Below are 20,750 nucleotides of genomic sequence, written 5' to 3' on the forward strand. Positions count from 1 at the left end.
CAATCTCAAACTCTTAGGCTTAAGTGATTCTCTTGCCTCAGCCTCCCATATAGCTGGGACTACAGGCACTGGCCACAATGCTCAGCTATATTTTTTGTTGCAGTTGTCATTGTTGTTTGGTAGGCCCAAGGCGGGCTCGAACCTGCCACCCTTGGTATATGCAGCTGACACTGTACCTACTGAGCTACGGGCGCTGCCCAAAGAAAAAATTTTTAAAAAAATCATCAACTCCACTTACTTTTTTTTGTTTGTATTTTTAAATCTTTTCCCACCTACCTTTAATGGAATTAAGTTATAGCATAACTCTACATCCAATTCCATAAATCTCACAAGCCTCATACATCGCTTAAAATTTTGCCAATTATTATTAAATGATCAGCCTGGAACTTCAAATCAATCCTCAACACATGCTTTACTTGTTTTTAGTGAAATTATTTTTTCTTTAAAAGTAAAACAATGATTTTTAATGGGAACCAGGGGTGTGGTTACAATTACATAGTCCAACACAAAAACCCAGGGGTGAGCAGGAATTGAAGGTTACAAAATAACAAGGGTAATGCTAGGTACAGAAAAATAATTTTATCTTTCCATCTAACAATAAAGGAAGGATTCTGTGTGAAAAATACACATTTATAGAAAATTTTTGTTATTTAAGACACTATACCTCCTTTACAGTCATTCCCTCCATTTCCAGGTGGTGCTGCTGATTCTTTAGTATCGGTTGTTATGTTCCCTACATCATTTTCTTCTAAAGGCTATTGAAAAAGAAAAATTACAATTTCTCAAACCAAGGTGCTGCACATAAATATATAATACGAATTCAGTTTAGGCAGTGGTAAGCCTATCTTCCCTATTACTTACTTACCTCATCATCTTTTGCTGTAGAGACTGCTGGGAGCTGTTGATTATTACAGACTCTGCCATCTTGCACTGCACTGATATCCAAGCTCATTTTGGGATTATAAGTAAGTGGATAAAGAGATTCAGGAAGATGCTTATATTCTTGGGCACACTGCAATATAATGGTGTGCTTTAAAACAGAACTAAAAATATCTTAATGAATAGAAGATTTTAAGAAGGATAAGGACAATCAATACATTATAGTATTATAAGATGGCAAAAGTTCACAAAATTAAAGTTTTAAAAAGTAGTTTACACTGAAAAATTCTTATGATACAAATGACTAATTATCTTCACTTTTTAAATATCAATTCTACCAAAGTATACAATCTAATTCTATTTCTCTGCTTTTGCCAAGTTATCGATTACACTGCAGAATATACGGGGCAACGGAGAGCACAGCTCTAAACTGTACTGGTATGTTAAATTAATTTTCCTCACATTACAAAATCTCCATTCGTATCATTTTTTTTGAGAAAAAAATCTCAATCTCACTGTCATGCAGGCTCGAAAGCCATGGCCTCAGCTTAGCCCACAGCAACTTTAAACTCCGTTCAAGCAATCCTCCTGCCTCACCCTCCAGAGCAGCTGTGACTACAGGCACCCACCATAACACCCAGCTAATTTTTCTATTTTTAGGAAAGATAGGGTCTCATTTTGCTCATGCTGCTCTCAAACTCTGGACCTCAATGATCCTCCCGCCTCAGCCTCCAGAGTGCTGGGTGAACTACCTTACCTAGCCTCATTCTATCATGTTTAATTAGTTAAAGGAATTGGGAGAATCAGAAAGAGTATCCATTAAAGATCTGTTAAGTATTTAAGGACTAAAAGGTTTTAAGTTTTTGATGGCAAAAAAAAAATGAAACGTATACAGTTTAACAAGATTATCAAACTTGTTTCTATATACTGAAACTCTTAAGATTGTGCTCTGAAAAAACATTTTTACGCAGTTCCAATTAACAGAGAAGAGAAAAAAGGGTTGCTTACATCTAAAAGCCAGTGTTCTGAAACAATGTGTATTCCTTTTTCTTTTACAGATTTATATTCTCGATTAGTGTCATTCGGCCGCCCTTGATAGATGAAATGAGTCACTGTTTCATCAAAACTCCACCTGTAACATTGAAATATAAATAAAGAACTAAGAGAAATATTCATCTTAGTTTAAGATGATCATTATTCATTATGAACAGAATATTCTGACCATAACAAACCTTTCAGAATTAAAATAAGCAAAAACATTAAAATGATAGACTCTATTATTTTCATTAATTTTATGCAACATATACTGTAGGCTATACATGTAGAAAGAGGTTTAGAAGGGTATTCTTTAAAATATTGCTTTCTTCTGTATACTTTCTTGAATTGTTTTAATTCGCTTGTATAATATCATTTTATATTAATATTAAAGTACAGGTGGGTACTTTGGGAAGCAGAAGCAGGTGGATCACCTGAGTTCAGGAGTTTGAGACCAGCCAGAACAAGAGAAAGACCACACCTCTACTAAAATAAATAAATAAATAAATAAATATAGCCAGGTGTTGTGATGGCGCCTGTAGTCTCAGCTATTTGGGAAGCTGAGACAAGAGGATCACTTGAGCCCAAGAGTTTGAGGTTGCTGTGCGCTATAATGCCATAGCACTTTATCCAGGGCAACAGAGTGGACTCTGCCGCAAAAAAAAAAATAATAATAGTAATTAAAATACAAAAAAAGGTACAGGTGGTCCCAGGGTTACAGAGGAGGTATGTTCCTGAGAGCGTCTTTAGGTCAGATTTGTATGTAACTTGAATCCCTGAAGAACATCGCATATATGGTAATAATAATCATACTATAATGGGTCATATGTGGTAATAATAATACAGTGTAATACTGTAATAATATTAATACCCCTGTACTGTAATAATAAGCTATGCAAACTATTGTGTTCTTTCTTTTGTTTCCTAGGCCAATAGGAATGCTTATTTTAATCTAACCAAATCAATAACAACCTTTCCATATTGATAATTAATCCACTATGCTTCTTAGTAATAACTGATGCTTTCACTGAAACACTGGCTTTCACATGTTCCATTATTCTCACTTTATCCTTCATAATTGTTCCAATAGTCAAGTGCCCTGAAGCCTAATGTTTACCTGATAAATTATGGCATCTAGCCTTTCTCCCAATAATTCATTATTTCTGCTTTCATTTCCACTAATCATCGTAATCATCTTTTTCTTCACTGCAGGCTCACCTGGGCTTGCTGTAGACTTTTGCTTTGGAGGCATGGTCATAAACGCAAACACTCACAAAATCAAATAAAAAAGTTAAGACGAAAGTGATGTTATCAGTGATAGCTGATAGCTGATAGCTGTCAGCTGATAGCTGTCAGGCTTGGCACCTGTGGCTCAAGTGGCTAAGGCGCCAGCCACATACACTTAAGGTGGCAGGTTCAAATCCAGCCCGGGCTGCCAAACAATGATGGCTGCAACCAAAAAAAAAAAAATACCCAGGCATTGTGGTGGGTGCCTGTGGTCCCAGCTACTTGGGAGGCAGAGGCAGGAGACTCGCTTGAGCTCAGGAGTTGGAGGTTGCTGTGAGCTGTGATGCTACAACACTCTACCCAGGGGGACAGCTTGAGGCTCTGTCTCAAAAAAAAAAAAAAAAAAAGACTAGCTGTCAGCATACAGATGTTGCACCAAGGAACTGCTTATGACACTTGGGTTTGTTTACATATGCAGAAGACTAGTTTCCGAATTACTAATTTAATTATTTAATTATACTTATACTTATGGAAGACTAGGGAGCCTGAGGAGTCTTGGAGGCCCATTCATAACTATAACACCGTAAGCTGGGTTGTCTAACTGCCTATATTTTCCAGTTAATAAATAGCGAAGTCTCTAGTCTGTCTTCCAGTTGTTTGCAGTCACTATATATTGTGTGCCCCACAACAGACTAGTTTACACATCATTATCTCACTTTACAGATGTATTTTACACATTATTATCTCATCTATTTCCTCACACCTTGCTCAGGCTGGTTTTGAACTTGTGAGCTGAAGCAATACACCCGTGTCAGCTTCCTGGAGTGTTAGGATTACAGGTGTGAGCCATTGTACATGGTCTTTTCTTGGAGATGGAATCTTGCTATGTTGCCTAGGCTGGTCTCAAATTCCTGAACTCAAGTGATCCTTTTGCCTCAGTCTCCTGAGTAACTGGGACTACATATTCAAACGTTTACATAGCCAAGTTAAGTGAATTAAGAAGTAATATTTCCTCCTAATTTAGGAGGAAGCATGTCTATTCTTACTTGTGAATCCTTAAAAATATAACTAATTTAGTTGTCCTCCTAATATCTGCCTATCTCTGCTATTGAGGTAAACAAATTATCAGGATAATTAGGAAAAAGAGAGGGGTGTTTTTGCCTTAATCAACTTGGTTTATGAGTCAACCTCACTATGATAACATAGAAATTATGAGTTTTAGTTCTCAGAGGTCCTTCAAGAACAGACTTTAGTGGTTGCAGGTGGTTGACATTAGGGACTGGAAAATTTTTTCCTAAAAAGGCCATATAGTAAATATTTTAGGCTTTACAGGCCAAACACTTTCTTTTCCAAGTACTCAACTCTTGCCTTGTATGTGAAAGCAGCCACAGAGAATATGTAAATAATGAGTCATTGCTGTGTTTCAGTAAAACTTTGCTTACAAAACCAGATGACCAAACCCCTGCCTCCTTTGCTTTCAGCATTACCTTAGGAGCTACTTTAGAAATTTGTAGGTGTGATTTTGGACGGTTAAATTGTGTTCATATGTTGGAGGGTACTATTAGCATGCAGTGGGTAAGGTACATAGCCTCACAGGTATGCTACAAATTCTGGGGAACAGTCATCCCTACCCTGTGTGATATTCTAATAGCTTGACCAAATTAATATATGTAAAAAAAATTGTTTATATTTATATGTCTAAAACCTGTTTTACATATAAAGACAAGTTCTTTTTTTGAAGTTTTAATATACACTAATATTCTAAAAATACAACTAATAGCCAGGCACAGTGGCTCATGCCTGTAATCCCAGCACTTGGGAGACTGAGGCAAGTGAATTACCTGAGCTTACGAATTCCAGACCAGCCTAAGAGTGGGACTCCAACTCTAAAAAATAGTCAGGTGTTGTGGTGGGAGCCTATAGTCCCAGCTACTCAGGAGGGTAAGGCCAGAGAATTGCTTAAACCCAGGAGTTTGAGGTTGCTGTGAGCTATGACGCTACAGTACTCTACTGATGGCGACAAAGTGAGACTATGTCTCAATAAATAAATAAAAATACAACTAATGTGTAAACTGATGGAAGACTGTAACTGCTTAATTTGGAATTTTGCCAAATCATGAATAATTGTTGGAAAAGTCATATTACCAAGAGAAATGCTACCCATGATATCTGAGCCTTCAGTTCTGTCTCAGTTTGGGGACTATTATATTTGAAGTGATTTTATACAGCCATGCAAACATACTGACACTCCACTGTCTTCTAGTATAGTCAAGGCTTGAGCATTTATATGCTGAACATACATTCTTTTTATTATTATGTGCCACTTCTCTTATGCGTCATGGGGCATTATATTCACTTTTATAAAAGTAGGCAGGTTATACTTATACAGGCAATGTTACACCACTATCTGTAATAAAACAGAGATGCTACATCGAAGTGGTGAGAAGATCTGGCCTAGATATCCGATAGTGGCAGACATCAGATTATCTCTTCAAAATGGTCTAGTCCTATATAATGGAAGGAAACATTTGGGACAACTTCACATGGGAAGTGATTACCTTTTAAACACAGAAATTCATAAATTCTGCACAGAAAAGGCTTCTCTACTTTTATCAATTGCCAGGTTTGAGAAATTCCATTTCAGGAAGAGATATAATGTAAACTTCAATTCAATTCACCAGTTAAATTCTATTTAGTAATAGCAATTTTTTTTTTTTTTTTTTTGGACAGAGTCTCACTCTCTCACCCAGCCTGGAGTAGCAATGGCATGATCATAGCTCACTGCAGCCTCAAACTCCCGGGCTCAAGTGATCTTCTCACCTCAGCCTCCTAAGTAGCTAGGACTATAGGCATGTATCACTAATTTTTTTTATCTTTTGTAGAGATGGGTCTCTCACTATGTTGCATGGGGTAGTTTCGTACTTTTAGTCTCAAGTGATTCTTCTGCCTCAGAGCCTCGCCAAGTGCTGGGATTAAAGGCATGATCCACCATACCCAGTTCTATTTTATATTTAGAGGACTGGCATTTTCAATCTTAGAAAAACATAATCCTAAATGTTCCCTTTTAAGTATTACATCAAGTCCACATCCAAATAGAAAATCCAAAATTCGAGCCGACCTAGGGACGCCGAAACAAATGAAAAACAACAAAAAATAGAAAATCCAAGGAAATTCAATTTTCACAAATACATTGATATTTGTCAAAGAACTATTATGAGAATGAAGTGAGACAATGTTCAGCAATTGGCAATGGGCAATATGAATATATTAACAGGTAATTATGTAACAGTAGATATTATATAAAATAATAGATACTATATAACATATAATACAAATATAGTTATTACTAAGAAAGCTCCACAAATACTAAGGTGCTTATACCTATTACAGATAAATTTTGTATTTGTAATCTGACCTTATTTATCAAACAGAAAACTACCTGAAATACATCTTACCAAAGAGAAGGATAAAACTAATCACATTCCTCCAACTGTTCACCATTTGTAAAACCAACCATTATGCTGTCTGTAAGTGGGGGGACGTAAGTGATCAACAAAGCTAGCACTACAACAGCCGAGGGTACAGCCAACTCAGGACAGGACAGGATATGCAAGAGTCTCTCAATCCCTGATACTGATGCCATTTGTGCTACAGACTCTTAGGTTGGGGCAGATCTGATAATTTGTCTCCAAAGTCTTTAAAATGATATGAATTAAAACATGCTCAAAAAACACCATCTTAATACAGAAGGGTTGCTAGAGTACTTAGTACCACTCATAGAAGGGCTAATCTAAAATCACTAAGGTAAAAAATTTAATTTCAGATCCAGATGTATGACTAGGCTGTAAACTCCTTGAAGATAAGAATTCTTTTACATTATACTGATTATTTATGAATCCCAAGTTTCTAGAGTGAGGGGCACAAAAATACGTTCTCAAATATTTGTTGAATATACTCTAAAAAATACACATATAAGAATGAATTGATATGTCAGAAGGTATTTTCAAAGGATGTGGCAAATTAAAAGTAAACTGGAGAGATTCTGAAAATATGACACACTAAAAAGCAAATGTTTCATTGTCGATGCTCACATAGCTTTAGGTTTCCTTATAAATTTAGGCTATATTGCCCAACAGAAAGACGTGCCAACTACCTGTAATCTGCTCCCAGGGAGGCTGCAATCTCATTTAGTTCACTCTGCTTCTTACTGAGTTTCTTACTAACACATACCACTACCTTCTGGAGTGGCTTTGGAGCTTCTTCCTGTCCATGAAAAATAAAAGAAACAGATCAATGATTATTATATAAAATGTTTTATCTAATGCCTCCTTTTAATAAGAGAACTAATCCTACCTTCTCTGACTGGGCATCCTTCAGTTGAGGGCTAGCAGAAACAGCAACAGCATTTCGAGAGCTATTTGCCAAAGCAAGCTTCAAGTTTTGGATAATGACTTCTGAGAGGGGGGTACTGAGTTTCCTTTTCTGCTGGCGAGGACCTCTTGGGGTTTCCAAGGCTGCAAGTGCATCCTATATTTAGGGAGGGGAGGGAAAGACAGGGAGGAAGGAGGAGAGAAAGAAAAGGGAGGAGAGAGAAGGTAAGAGGGGTCAAGAGGATAGAAAAGAAAAAAAGGAGAGGGGGTAAAAAGAGAGAAGGGGATAACCTTCAAAATCAACGGATTATAGTTTAACTCTGGTTTTCCTCCAAACAACAAAAAAGACCAAACTATCATTTATATCTATATACTATGAAGAAAAAAATTCCATACTATCCAGCATATTGGCTCACAGAGAGTAATAAGCATACATTTTCAGCAGTACTTGCCATATTTCTCTGACTCTTAGAAGTTCCAAAGGAAAAAAACACCAAAGAAAACAAGTAAGCAAAAATGGATATAAGCAGGATATGAATTATAAGGTTAAAAAGTCCAAATGAGCTGAGAATTGTGGAAAAAACCTACAAAAATACAAAATACATTCCTGTGCCTAAATCATCCACAGTTCCCTCCTGAAAGGTGGCTCCTGTTGTCCAAGTGGCTTGTTTATTCTCTTTTGCATATTATTCTGTGTATATGTATCAGAATGTATTTAACCTGGGATATACTGGTAAGTATTTAGGTTAATAACCTTTTGCTAGTATAATGATATAACAGATAACCTTGTACACGTACCAGATTATACATACAAGAGTAAGCGGAACTTTATGAGCCAAATATATTAAAATCAACCATTTTGATATTCTCATCAGCAAAGTATGAGAGTGTGTGTTTCCAAACATGTTTGACTGCATAGTAGGCAATCTGATTTTTCTTTTTTTGTCTATCTGATTGTCTAAAAAATTATCTATATGCTTTAATTTCTCATTCTCTTAAACTGAATGAGCTTACATCTTTATATAATTTTTTTATTTGTATCTAATTTTTTGTGACAACTATCTGTTCCTATCTTTTGCCCATTTTTCCAATAGATCCCTTGTCTTTTGAATATTCACTTGTATGAATGTATTTTTATATTCATGTATATGAATCTGTATGTACATATATCCACTGTGATCTAATATCTGCATATTTGTTCCTAAACATCTGTTAAAGTGAAACTTTGCCATGGATAATTTTTTAATGCTACTAAATTTATAAATCTTTAATTTCTTTGGGGGTGTATGTTACAGTTTGAAAGGCCTCCCCCACATGGAAATTATTTAAAACAAACTTACGAGCTATTTTGGAATTTTTATGGCTTCCTTTCTTGTGTTTGAATATCTGATCATCTAAACTTTATTCTGATGGAAAGTGTGAGCTTTAATCTCAAATGTACTCTCAGATAGCTAACTAGTTTTATGATCTGAATGACACTTTTGTCACATAAAATTCCTCTTTCTAAGGAGTATATTCTTTTGCACTGATTTGATTACTAAGTGACAATAACAAGCTATCTTACAACTGGTGGGGATAGCGCCTACCCTCAATTATTCTTTTCTTTTTTTCTTTATTTTTTGACACAGTGTCTTACTCTGTTTCCCAGGCTAAATGCCATGGCAGTCTACATTTTGCACTAGAAAACTTAGCCTTAGCCTCTCAAGTAGCTGGGACTACAGGCATTGGCCACAACACCTGGCTAATTTTTCTATTTTTAGCAGAGACAGGGTCTTGCTCTTCTCGCTCAGGTTGGTTTAGAACTACTGAGCTCAAAAGATCCTCCCACCACAGCCTCTGGGATTACAGTTGTGAGCCACCGCACCACCTAAACAATGAAATTTTAAAATGTATTTTTGTTTTGTTTTGAGATAGAGACTCACTATGTTGCCTTTGGTAGAGTACCATGGTGCCACAGCTCACAGCAACCTCAAGCTCCTGGGCTTAAGCGATTCTCTTGCCTCAGCCTCCCACGTAGCTGGGACTATAGGCCCCCACCACAATGCCCAGCTATTTTTGGTTGCAGTTATCATTGTTGTTTAGCTGGCCCAGGCTGGGTTCAAACCTGCCAGCCTCGTTGTATGTGGCTGGTACTATAACCAGTGTGCTACAGGCACCAAGCCCAAATTGTGTTTTTATTTTTTGAGCCAAGCCTTACTATGTCACCCTCAGTAGAGTGCCGTGGTGTCACAGCTCATAGCAACCTCAAATTCCTGGGCTTAAGCAATTCTCTTGCCTCAGCCTCCCAAATAGCTGGGACTACAGGCTCCCATCATAACACTCAGCTATTTCTAGTTGTAGTTGTCATTGTTTAGCTGGCCTGGGCTGGGTTTGAACCTGCCAACCTCCATGTATGTGACTGTCAGTCACTGTAACCACTGTTACGGGGCATGGAGCTCTAAAATGTATTTTTTTATACTGAGACTACTTCAGAAATATCAGCTTTCTACTGCAAAACTTATTGCAAAGTATGTAAAAGAATAGTCTGATTAGAGAAATATTTCCACTATTCTTTTTGCCTACTATCATTTCATTTATTGTTTAAAATGTCTGTGAGATATAAGACTTTGGAGATCATCTAGATTTACTCCATGTGTTATAGATGGGAATAATGAAGTCCAAGGAGGCTGATTAGCTTTTTAAGAGGCAATAGTTCCCAAGACAGTGATTTTCCTTTGTCTTACAGCAATAAGTACAGAGTGTTAATAACAACACAAAATGTTACTTCAAGAGATTTTCTTTTTTTTAATATGTGTATATATATATATATTTTATATAGGTAAAATATATACATTTTTATATATGTATATATACATATTTGGGGGTAGGTAAAGAAGGGTCATGTAAACCTTAACAGTCATCACATTACCCCAAATGAGCCTGACACTAACAAAAAGATAATAAATAACTCCTAGGGGCTAAGTGACAACATGGGTGCAGCAAGAAGGGAAAGGGCACACATTTAACTCTTAAATACATTTTGATATTCATTTGGCAGAGTTCAGGCCAACCCCAGGCTTCTGTACTTGCCAGACAAGTAAGCTGATGATACTCAAAGAAAAAAAATTAAAAAAAAAAAAAATTCCAGCAGAACTCCATACCACAGTTTTCCTTCAAGTCAAGTTGGCCGGCTGTTTCCCTGACCACCAGGAACAAAAACTTTGGCTCCAAGGCAAATGAGAAGAAAAACAGTATTTCCACTTACAACATAATACAGAAACTTCATCAAAGAAAGAAAACTATCAAAGAAGTCTACTTCCAGCAAAACTGAGGTAGCACTGCTTTCTCTGCATTCAATGCTTAAGTGGTTCTCAGTCCAATGTGTTCTTAAAAAAATGCTCACTTGACTAACAGGTGCAGCCATGTTGATGGACAAACTCAACATGAAATGCAATAGGTCAAAGGAGGAATGAGCAAGAAGTGAGGGAAATAAGGGATTTGGATAAATTAGCTTAAAAGAGGGTTGTCACCAGACTACAAATGCTCTTGGCTGGCCTTGGCACTCCAAGAGCTCTAATTCGCCTGGGAATTAATGCAATGTGGTTACAGTTAACACTGCTATTCAAATCTGTGTAAATCTTTAAAAATAATTATTACAACCTAAATTTAACCATGTAAACAGCACTACACACAGTACAGACCTGCCCTGAAAAACAATATGCAAAACTGAGATCTGGCACTGTATCATTTTGTACTGTTAATTCAACCTAACGGTCCCATCCCCCACCCTACCCTACACCCTCCCCCACCAAAAAAAATCTAATTTGTGCAAGAATGGCAGGCTTATTCTATCTGAAGGCTTCAAAAAAAGTTACACAACATGTAGCCAGGTTCAAATGTTTTGGGGGATCCCCCCCCAAAAAGAAATAACCAAAAAATGAAGAAAGTGCCTAAAACATGATACAGCATTTTAGAGCCCTTTCAGATACAAGGCAGAGAAAGGTGTAAAGTAGAAAATATCCGGATCTTCAGTAATTTCCAGAAAGGTCCAATTCCTCGGTTGGCTGCAGGACAGCAGGCAGATCCTTGCTGCTGCTCCTGGGACAGAGCCACTAAGTCTGCTCCTCGGGACACAAGCCCTCGGGCCCTGAGCTGAGTGCACCTCTCCCTTCCCCTTCTCTTTTCCTTCTCTCCATTTCCCACACCACAAAGGTATCAAAGAGACTTGGCCAGGCCTCATCGTCACTGTAGTTGCTGAGGTCGGGGCCAATCACCTGAGTGAAGTTAAGGAACATGTTCCAAGTGTCCTGGGAGATGCCCTTGATCTCCGAGGGGTTCTCTGTTAGGAAGTTTAGCCATTGGTCCAAAACTGGAGGATTGTTCTGCGTAAAGACTAGTTTCCACAGGGCAGTGGCTATTTCCCGATGCAGTGACTGCTGTCCTTCGTCAGAGTCCAGGCCAAACTGAAATGTAAACTGGTAGAGATCCTTGAATTTATCCTCTTGTTTGGCTTCTGTTAAGAGGCTAGGGAACCGTGCACAGATTCCGTCAATGCTGTCTGCACTTATTGCTTTGCAGCCATCAAAAAACTCCTTCCTGGTGAATTTGCACATGGTTGCAGCTGGAACTTCCAAGCCAAGAGCAGCACTCTAAATTCTGTGGGGTTGACACACAAGTCATTGCAAAAGCGCTCCATGCCCTCCTCCAAAATTGCATCCTCCCGCTCATCCTTGTAGCGCCTAAACAGTTCTTCCAATCTCTGTAAGGAGGACTCCTCAGCATTGGACTTGGACTCCCTCCCAGCATCTCCCGAGGATGTTGGCAGCTGGCAGGCTTCAGTGGTAGCCTCCACCTTCTTGGTCCCATTGAGGAGGATATCCCCACCCGGCTTGCCACAGGGTGGCACCTGCTCCTCACGGTGGCTTGCACCCCGCCTGCTGTGTGGCTTGCTGCTCGGGTCACGGTCTCCATTCTTGCTGCCCAGCGTCAATAAGGAATTCTTGCACTTGGTGACACACTGGCCCATGGTGCTGGTAGCCCAGCCTTTAGAGTGGCCCCCTCGGGATCGGAAGCCCTCGCTGCCACTGCCATTGACATGCCATCAATCAGAGGAGCCAGCCAACAGCAGCTCCAGAGGTTCCTCTAGTCAAACCTTTCTGGAAACGATGGCGGCCCAGCAGGTCCAAACCACCTACCATCCCCGCTAGTGTTTCCAGACTCTCTACCCCCGCTGCTGCCGCCTCTTCCACCACTGCCACCGCCTCCTCTTCATCTGCAGCCCGCCGGCGGCCACTTCAAGAGATTTTCATGTGAAATCTCAGAATTTTAAGTTCATTATAATATTAAAGATTTTCTTTTTTTTTTTGAGACAATGTCTTACTTTGTCACCCCTGGTAGAGTACTGTGACCTCAGACTCTCGGGGCTCAAGCAATTCTTTTGTCTCAGCCTCCTGAGTAGCTGGGACTACAGGCGCCTGCCACAATGCCCAGCTATTTTTTAGAGATGGGGTCTCACACTTGCTCAGGCTGGTCTTGAAACTGTGAGCTCAGGCATTCCACCTTCCTCGGCCTCCCAAGTGCTAGGATTACAGGCATGAGCTACCACACCTATCCCTAAAGACCTTTTTTCCCATGTGGGTCACGGAATTCTGACCAAAGATAAAAATTTAGTATGGACAAAATTATCCTGAATATCAATTAGTATTTACTTTTTAGAGATGAATATCCATAAACTTTAAAACTTTATAATAAGTCTGCTCCAAAACACATTAGTAAAAAGTATTAAAATGTTGCTTTTTTTTTTTTTCTTGAGACAGAGTCTCACTATGTTACCTTGGTAGAGGGCCTGGCGTCATGGCTCACAGCAACATCAAACTCTTGGGTTCAAGTGATTCTCTTGGCTCAGCCTCTCTAGTAGCTGGGATTACAGGCACCCACGACAAAGCCTGGCTGTTTTTAGAGATGAGTCTCACTCTGGCTCAGGCTGGTCTCAAACCAGTGAGCTCACGCAATCCATCAGCCTGGGCCTCCCAACGGCTAGGATTATAGGCATGAGCCACCTTCCCTAGCCCAAAATGTCACTTTTTTATACCCTATGAGCAAAACATCAATAGCTGAATGGCTACAATAATTTTGCAAAGATTCATGGAAGGTTACACTGGCCCTTGATTTGCAAATGAATTTTTTTGAAAGGGAGACATACTACAATTCTTAGGAGAACAATCCTAAAAATAAGGTGATAATATAGACATTTCCCAAAGCAAACCCCTGGTGCAGTCCTAGAATCAATATGTAAGTAGCAATGTACTTGTATTATTTTATAGTTTATAAAATGATTTCATCATACTATTTCAATTGATCCTTATAATAAATATATGAGTTTTCAGAGCTAAGCATTATTATCCTCTTTTATAATAGATCTAGGACTTGAATCCAGATGCCCAGATTTCATAGCATAAATGTCTATAGGTGTACCTTAACCCTGGGTATATACTGGGACTCAACACATATGGAACTCAATAATGTCTGAGAAATTTTTTTTTTTTTTTTTAGATAGTAACTCACTGTATAGTCCAGGCTGGAGTACAGTGGGGTCATCACAGCTCACTGCAGCCTCAAACTCCTGTGCTCAAGGGACCCTCCTGCCTCAGCCTCCCAAGTAGCTGAGTAGCTGGGACCATAGGCATGCACCACTGCACACAGCTAATTACAAATTTTTTGTAGAGTCAGAGACTCACTGTGTTGCCCAGGGTGATCTCAAACTCCTGGCCTCAAGCAATCTGCCTCAGTCTCACAAAGTGTTCGGATAGGTGTGAGCCACCATACCTTGCCTTTTGGAAAATTTATTACCGTTCTTCAGTGGTGACAGATTTGGAGCTTTAACTTCAGAAACTAGAAAATTGCTAACACTGGGACCATTTCCTATCAACCTTACCTTCACATCAAAAGAAGGCTTGAAGAGCTTATCCTTGGACAGAAATTTTGATGGTGTATCCAGGTGTAATGAAGGCTCTTTCTGAAGTGGCTGTCCTACTGCTGGGGAAGCTGAAACCTGTTTGGCATGTTGTGAGACCACAGCATGAAAAGCTTTACTCTGAAAGCGGTTCATATCTAATGGTGTAACAGCCGTTTTTCTCTGAGTTTCCAGGTGTACACCAGGATTCTCTGGAATATCTGGATTTAAATTCATCCCATTTTCTATTTCAGTTTCCAAACTTTGTTCTGGAGATTTAAAATGAAAAGAAACAAAAATGAGCCACTAATGTCCACTTTTTTCCCTGTACACAAGAAACCATGTCTTATATCTTGTTAGTTTTCATGTTAATTTTCAGGTATCTGTAAACCACAAAGTTACATACCTACCCTCTTTTTTTTTTTTGAGACAGAGCCTTAAGCTATCCCCTTGGGTAGAGTGTCGTGGCATCACAGCTCACAGCAACCTGCAACTCCTGGGCTCAAGTGAGTCTCCTGCCTCAGCCTCCCAAGTAGCTGGGACCACAGGCGCCCGCCACAACACCCGGTTATTTTTTTTTGGTTGCAGCTGTCATTGTTGTTTTGGCGGCCCGGGCTGGATTCGAACCCGCCACCTTCATTGTATGTGGCTAGCGCTTTAACCACTTGAGCCACAGGCACCGAGCCACGTACTTACTTTCTAAGCAGCAAATCAGATGATGTATTATAACATGTGTTAAGTTAGACCAGCACATTAACTGAAATAAGTAATAAAAATAGAGAGCTGGACGTGTGGGCTCACAGCTGTAATCCTAGTACTCTGGGAGGCCAAGGCCGGTGGATTGCTGGAGCTCGGGTGTTCAGGAGTAGCCTGAGCTTAATGAGGCCCCATCTCTAATAAGAGGCTCCTATTTCACATTTTAACACCTTAAAATGGTCTCAATAAACCTATTTGTCAAAAATTATATCAGTGAATATCACCCTAGACAATGGCAGTGTAAAAAGAAAATTGCAATTACATGTACTCAGAGCTAACTACAGTCAAGTTTTTGTAAATTCCTTGGTGGAATTTCAATATAAAGTAAACATCACTTTTGTCTCTGTCATAAAATTTCCAGTCTGTCTGGCCAAAAATGTAATGGCTCTTAGAAGTGATTCTGAATTGCTGATTTGTCTCTGAAGTTTGCCCAGAGATGTCATCATTTTACAAGAAGCTGCTGTGTTCCTTCACCTCTCCTTCTATCTTTTTTCAACATTTAACAAAAAGATTTATTACAAGGCTACTTCATGCTGGACCCAGTGCTAGACACTAGAGATATACAATTCACAAGATATGCATGTTCCCTGCCTTTCTGGAGCTTATTGTTTAGCAGAGAGACACAAAAGTAAACCATCATTATAACCTTGGTGTAAGAGATATAAAAAGGATAATGCAGAGTGTTATGGTGGAACAAAATGTTATGGCATGTAAAGGCGATACCTGGTGAGTCCAGGATGGCTGCCCAGGGAAAGTGACATCTTAGCTGAGAATAGAAAGATAAGGGGAAAGAGCAGGCAAGTTTGAGGTGGTTTAGACTAAAAATGCAAAGGCCCAAAGATGACAGAGAGAGAGAACACTAATCACATGGTGCGTCAGTGAGAGCCACAGAAGCAATCAACAGTAAACAGGATTTCACCTCATGCACTTATACTGCAAACACTGAGACCCTAGAATGTGCCTGCTATTCTTCTTTTACTGTCTAGCTTTCATCTTTTACATTTAACTGGCTTTCAAAGAATGCCTACACTTGATAGTATAGATACAAATTAAACATTTTTGCTATGAACACACATGTACTTTAGCATTCAATAACAAAGGCCCAATAGTGGCTCACTGCACCCAACATGAAAAGCAGAAATCAATGACATTTCCTAAAAAATTTTGGCACATTTATATTCCAGGAACCATCAAGTTGTAAAAAAAAAAAAAAAAAAAAAAAATATATATATATATATATATATGTACACACACACATATATATAAAAGAACAAAACAAAATTAACCTTTTTTAGGTGAATTTTCAATCAGAAATTGGCTTTCATCTGCTTTCTTTCCCATTTTAGCAGTCTCCAACAGCCAAGCTATAGTGACTGCAGGTAAATTCCACTTCTTTGAAGCTTCGTATTTAGAACCACATGGCTCTTTCAATACAAGATGTGTACTGGCAAACATTCCTTTTTTTGTATTGACTTTTCGGACAAAGAATTCTTGAACACTGAAATTTATATTTAAAGAAAAGCAAATGGTCACATATGTAATTAGCCAGCAAACTTAAAACAAAGTTTCTAATACAACATGTGGTTAGAGTTCATGAAAGTGTAAGAAAATATACACTGGTTAAAAGTTGGTTTATTCTACCCAAATTAAGCAAATCCCCTTTTATTCTAGGATAAAAATGTATTGTTATAATAAACTTATCAAAAAAGGTAAATCAGGCTTTCAGAGGATAGAAAAATTATCTCCTTAATTAGTTAATCACCCACCCAACTTGTCCTTTCCTTCCAAAAAGCATAGAATAACAGCAGCAAAATGTATAAATAACACATATATTTTTAATATACTATAACTTCCCAAAGCATTTTTACATATATTTTATAGGTGTAGGAAAAAAGAGAAAGAAATTAAGTGACTTACTCAAGATCACAGGATATTACATACAGGAATATGGGATAGAAAAAAAGAGGTCTGCTACTTGAAAACAGAATTCAGCCTCTTATGACTTCTTGGTTTTATGTTCTAGTTCCTGATTTTTAAGTCTTTTAATCTCCTATCTTTTTGTACTTTTAGTTTTGTTTTTTACATTTAACCCACTGATACATTTGGTACTTATTTTGGTTTGAGATAAAGTTGCAATTTTATCAAATCCTATTTTTTGAATGAGCCATCTATTTTCTCAACAACTTGAAATGTCACTTTTATACTAAACTAAATTCCTCTTTGTATTTAGGCCTATTGCTACACTTGCTGTTCATCCAACTCTCTGCTACATACAGACAACTATTTTAAATTGTACTTGAACTTTATGGATACCCTGCATAACTATGCTGTTATTTAGTGAATTTTCACAAAATCTATTTTTTTTTTTTTTAGGACATGTTAAAATTTGCTTTAATACTTCTTAGGGGAAAAAATATCACACTTTTAGTGAATGAACAAGAAACATTTTTTCAGTAGCAGTAGGCTATTATTTTTATCTTCCATGCCATGAATTCATAGGGAAGAGGTTCCAGTAGCTCAGGTAGGCACCCTAACACTGAATGTGACAAGGCATTGACTGACTTTTGAATTCATGGGAAATAGGTTCCAGAACCTTGTATCACTGTTACATGAGATCTATTGGTTATCCTGTGTGCTATGCTGAACACCTATTATGCCATGAGTTCATGTGTGCTATGTTATGTGCTTATTATGCCATGAATTCACAGGGAATGGGTTCCAGGAGCTCAGGCTCCTTTCCACTGGTTCTCACAGAGTAGGCTTCTCTGAGTGGAGCAGGCTGGCGCTTCAGTTGAACCCAGGTACCTTTCTCTTTGGCTTCCTTCTTTTTCTGATCATTTTTCTTCACACATTGATCATTTTCCTTCACGCATTTCAGGAAGCTCTCTTGGGTCTTAGAGTGCTTACTATGCTCAATACAGACATTAATCCTCTTGGCAAGAATCTTGCCCTTAACCTGTTTACAACAATGCCAACAGCATGCTGGGTAACACTGTAGACTCTTCCAGTTTTGCCATGCTAACATTTGTGTGGCATGCCTTTTTGAACAGTACCCCTTCCCTTGGTGTCTATAATATCACCTTTCTTGTAGATTCGCATGTATGTGGCCAAAGGAACAACTCCGTGTTTTCTAAAAGGCCTAGAGAACATGTATCGGTGCCTTTCCATTCTCCCTTTGTGTCTGTCATTTTGGTGAATTACTGAAAGATGGTGTCTCTGGCAGAAAGCCACAAAATCTATTTTACTAACTGTTAAGGCTATTCTCACTTACCTTATTTCAAAATTTTCATGATTTTCCTGTTTACTCATAGTTTCATATAGTTTTTAAAATAAATTTGCTTAGTACCCCTCCTAAAAGATTTTTGTTGGTATTTCTATTTGAATTATGTTAAATTCATACATTAACAAAGGAAACCTTTTTTTTGAGACATAGTATCACTTTGTGACCCTCAGTAGAGTGCCATGGTGTCATAGCACACAGCAACCTCAAATTCTTGGGCTCAAGCAATTCTCTTGCCTCACCCTCCCAAGTAGCTGGGACTACAGGCATTTGCAACAACACCTGGCTATTTTTAGAGCTCTTGCTCAGACTGGTCTAGAACAATGAGAGCTCAGACAATCCACCCACCTTGGGCCTCCCAGAGTGCTAGGATTACAGGAGTGAGCCACCATGCCTGGCCTCAAAGGAAACTTAGGAAACTTCTTTATAGTTATTAGTCTTCTTTTCCAAGAATATACCAATCGTTTCTACTGTTCAAATCTTACTTTGTTCCCTCAACAGCATTTTACAAGTTTTCTGTAGTTCTTCAAAGTTTCATATTAAACTTCCTTTGTTTCCAATTAGCTCTTTTAACTAACAACTTATTTATACATAGGAAGGTCACTGATTTCCACATATTAATTTTCTGCACAGGCACTTGACCGAATTTTCTCTTAGCACTGCTTTAGCTGTATCCAACAGAGTCTATTGTCATGTCTGTTGTTTTCCATAACTACAGTTAAAAAAAATCCTTGTTTAATATAATTCAAATATAAAACACAGCAAAAAGGGAAATACGCAGCTTAATGAATTATGAGGTGAAAAACCTTATATCTACCACCCATGTCAGTAGATAGAAAGAATCTTGCCTGCTGCCCCAGAATCACTCCAACATGCCATACAATCCCCCTTCCCTCCCCTCTTAATAGTAGCCACTAGATCAGCAGTTCTCAACCTGTGAGTCACAACCACTTTGGGGGTCAAACAACCCCTTCACAGGGGTCACCTAATATCATCACATACACCTCATACAAATACAGGTGTACAAAAATAATTTTATGGTTGGGGGTCACCACAACATGAGGAACTGTATTAAAGGGTCGCGGTATTAGGAAGGTTGAGAACCATTGCATTAAATGGACATTTATGGTAATCACTTCTTTACCCTTCTTTAATCACCCAACAAATCCTTAAAGACTATATTTAGTTTTGTTTGTCTTTTAACTTATAGGTTCCCCTTTCTCTCTCTACCCCCTTAATACGTATTTGTTATCTAGATTACACCAGTTATCTGGATTTTGCTGATTATACTACCATAGTATAGTTTAACATTTACTTTCCTGTCTATATTTCGTACAAATTGGTAGCTGGATTGAGATGCATTGTCAGATTGAGCTTTGATTATTTCAGCAAGACAGAGTGGTGGTGTATTCCTTATCAGGAGGTATATTAATGTCTTACTCTTTACTGTGAGATTAACTATTGATGTACATGCCTAGATTCTTTTATTCATTAGGAGATACAATCCTATCATTTCTTATTTGTTGGAATACCTCAAGGACAACTTTGCCTTACACACTATTATGTTACCCTGATGCAGATTGTATAGGAAACACAAGATAAGTACCTAATCTTTTCCCTTCGCCAGGGAAAATAATGGGTTGATTCCCTAGTATCTTGCATAGGTGATCAGTTACCTTTGATTGGTATCACTATGAAGTCACGATTTAAGCGGTATTTGATGTGTTTGGATACAGTGCAGTAATGGATACTTAAGTTTTCCTGTTTTGAGCCAGTGGAGATACTTTTGGCACAACCAACCCTCCTCAGCAGTCTTTGATAATGTCCTTGCTATGTGGTCTGACAAAACATCCCAGACTTACCAGTATATTTTCTCCCCCAGATCTAGAACTAACCATTTCTTTAAGCTTCAGGGTTTTTTTAGTGGGAAATGGTTATTTTTAGATTACAATCATCCATATGCATACAGAAGCATATAATGCTTAGATAAATACTATTCAATAATGGCCCAGGTATTAGCATTAAATATTCCCTTTCAGGCTGAGTGCGGTGACTCATGCCTGTAATCCTAGCACTCTGGGAGACCGAGGTAGGTGGACTGCCTGAGTTTACAAGTTGAAGACCAGCCTGAGCCAGAGCAATACCTCATCTCTAAAAACAGCCAGGCATTGTGGTAGATGCCTGTAGTCCCAGCTTCTTGGGAGGCTAAAGCAAGAGAATTGCTTAAACCCAAGAGTCTGAGGTTGCTGTGAGCTGTGACGCCATGGCATTC

General features: G+C 38.4%; 1 protein-coding gene and 1 pseudogene across 2 annotated transcripts in view; both read right to left on the reverse strand.

Moving 5' to 3' along the window:
* The window catches only part of TOPBP1 (DNA topoisomerase II binding protein 1), an 80,925-nt gene that overhangs the window by 33,369 nt on the left and 26,806 nt on the right, over positions 1–20,750 (reverse strand). For both annotated transcript variants that reach the window (XM_003789402.3, XM_023513046.1), the window contains 7 exons: positions 16,485–16,696; positions 14,425–14,711; positions 7,495–7,668; positions 7,295–7,404; positions 1,888–2,011; positions 866–1,012; positions 665–755 (listed from right to left, as the gene is read on the reverse strand). In XM_003789402.3, the coding sequence (XP_003789450.1) occupies positions 665–755; positions 866–1,012; positions 1,888–2,011; positions 7,295–7,404; positions 7,495–7,668; positions 14,425–14,711; positions 16,485–16,696 (1,145 nt within the window). The remainder of the gene's footprint in view (positions 1–664; positions 756–865; positions 1,013–1,887; positions 2,012–7,294; positions 7,405–7,494; positions 7,669–14,424; positions 14,712–16,484; positions 16,697–20,750) is intronic.
* On the reverse strand, positions 11,423–12,533 carry LOC100957739 (annotated as a pseudogene).

Source organism: Otolemur garnettii, unplaced genomic scaffold (genome assembly GCF_000181295.1).
Source record: "Otolemur garnettii isolate 467f Iridium unplaced genomic scaffold, OtoGar3 scaffold00032, whole genome shotgun sequence".
Taxonomy (NCBI): domain Eukaryota; kingdom Metazoa; phylum Chordata; class Mammalia; order Primates; family Galagidae; genus Otolemur; species Otolemur garnettii.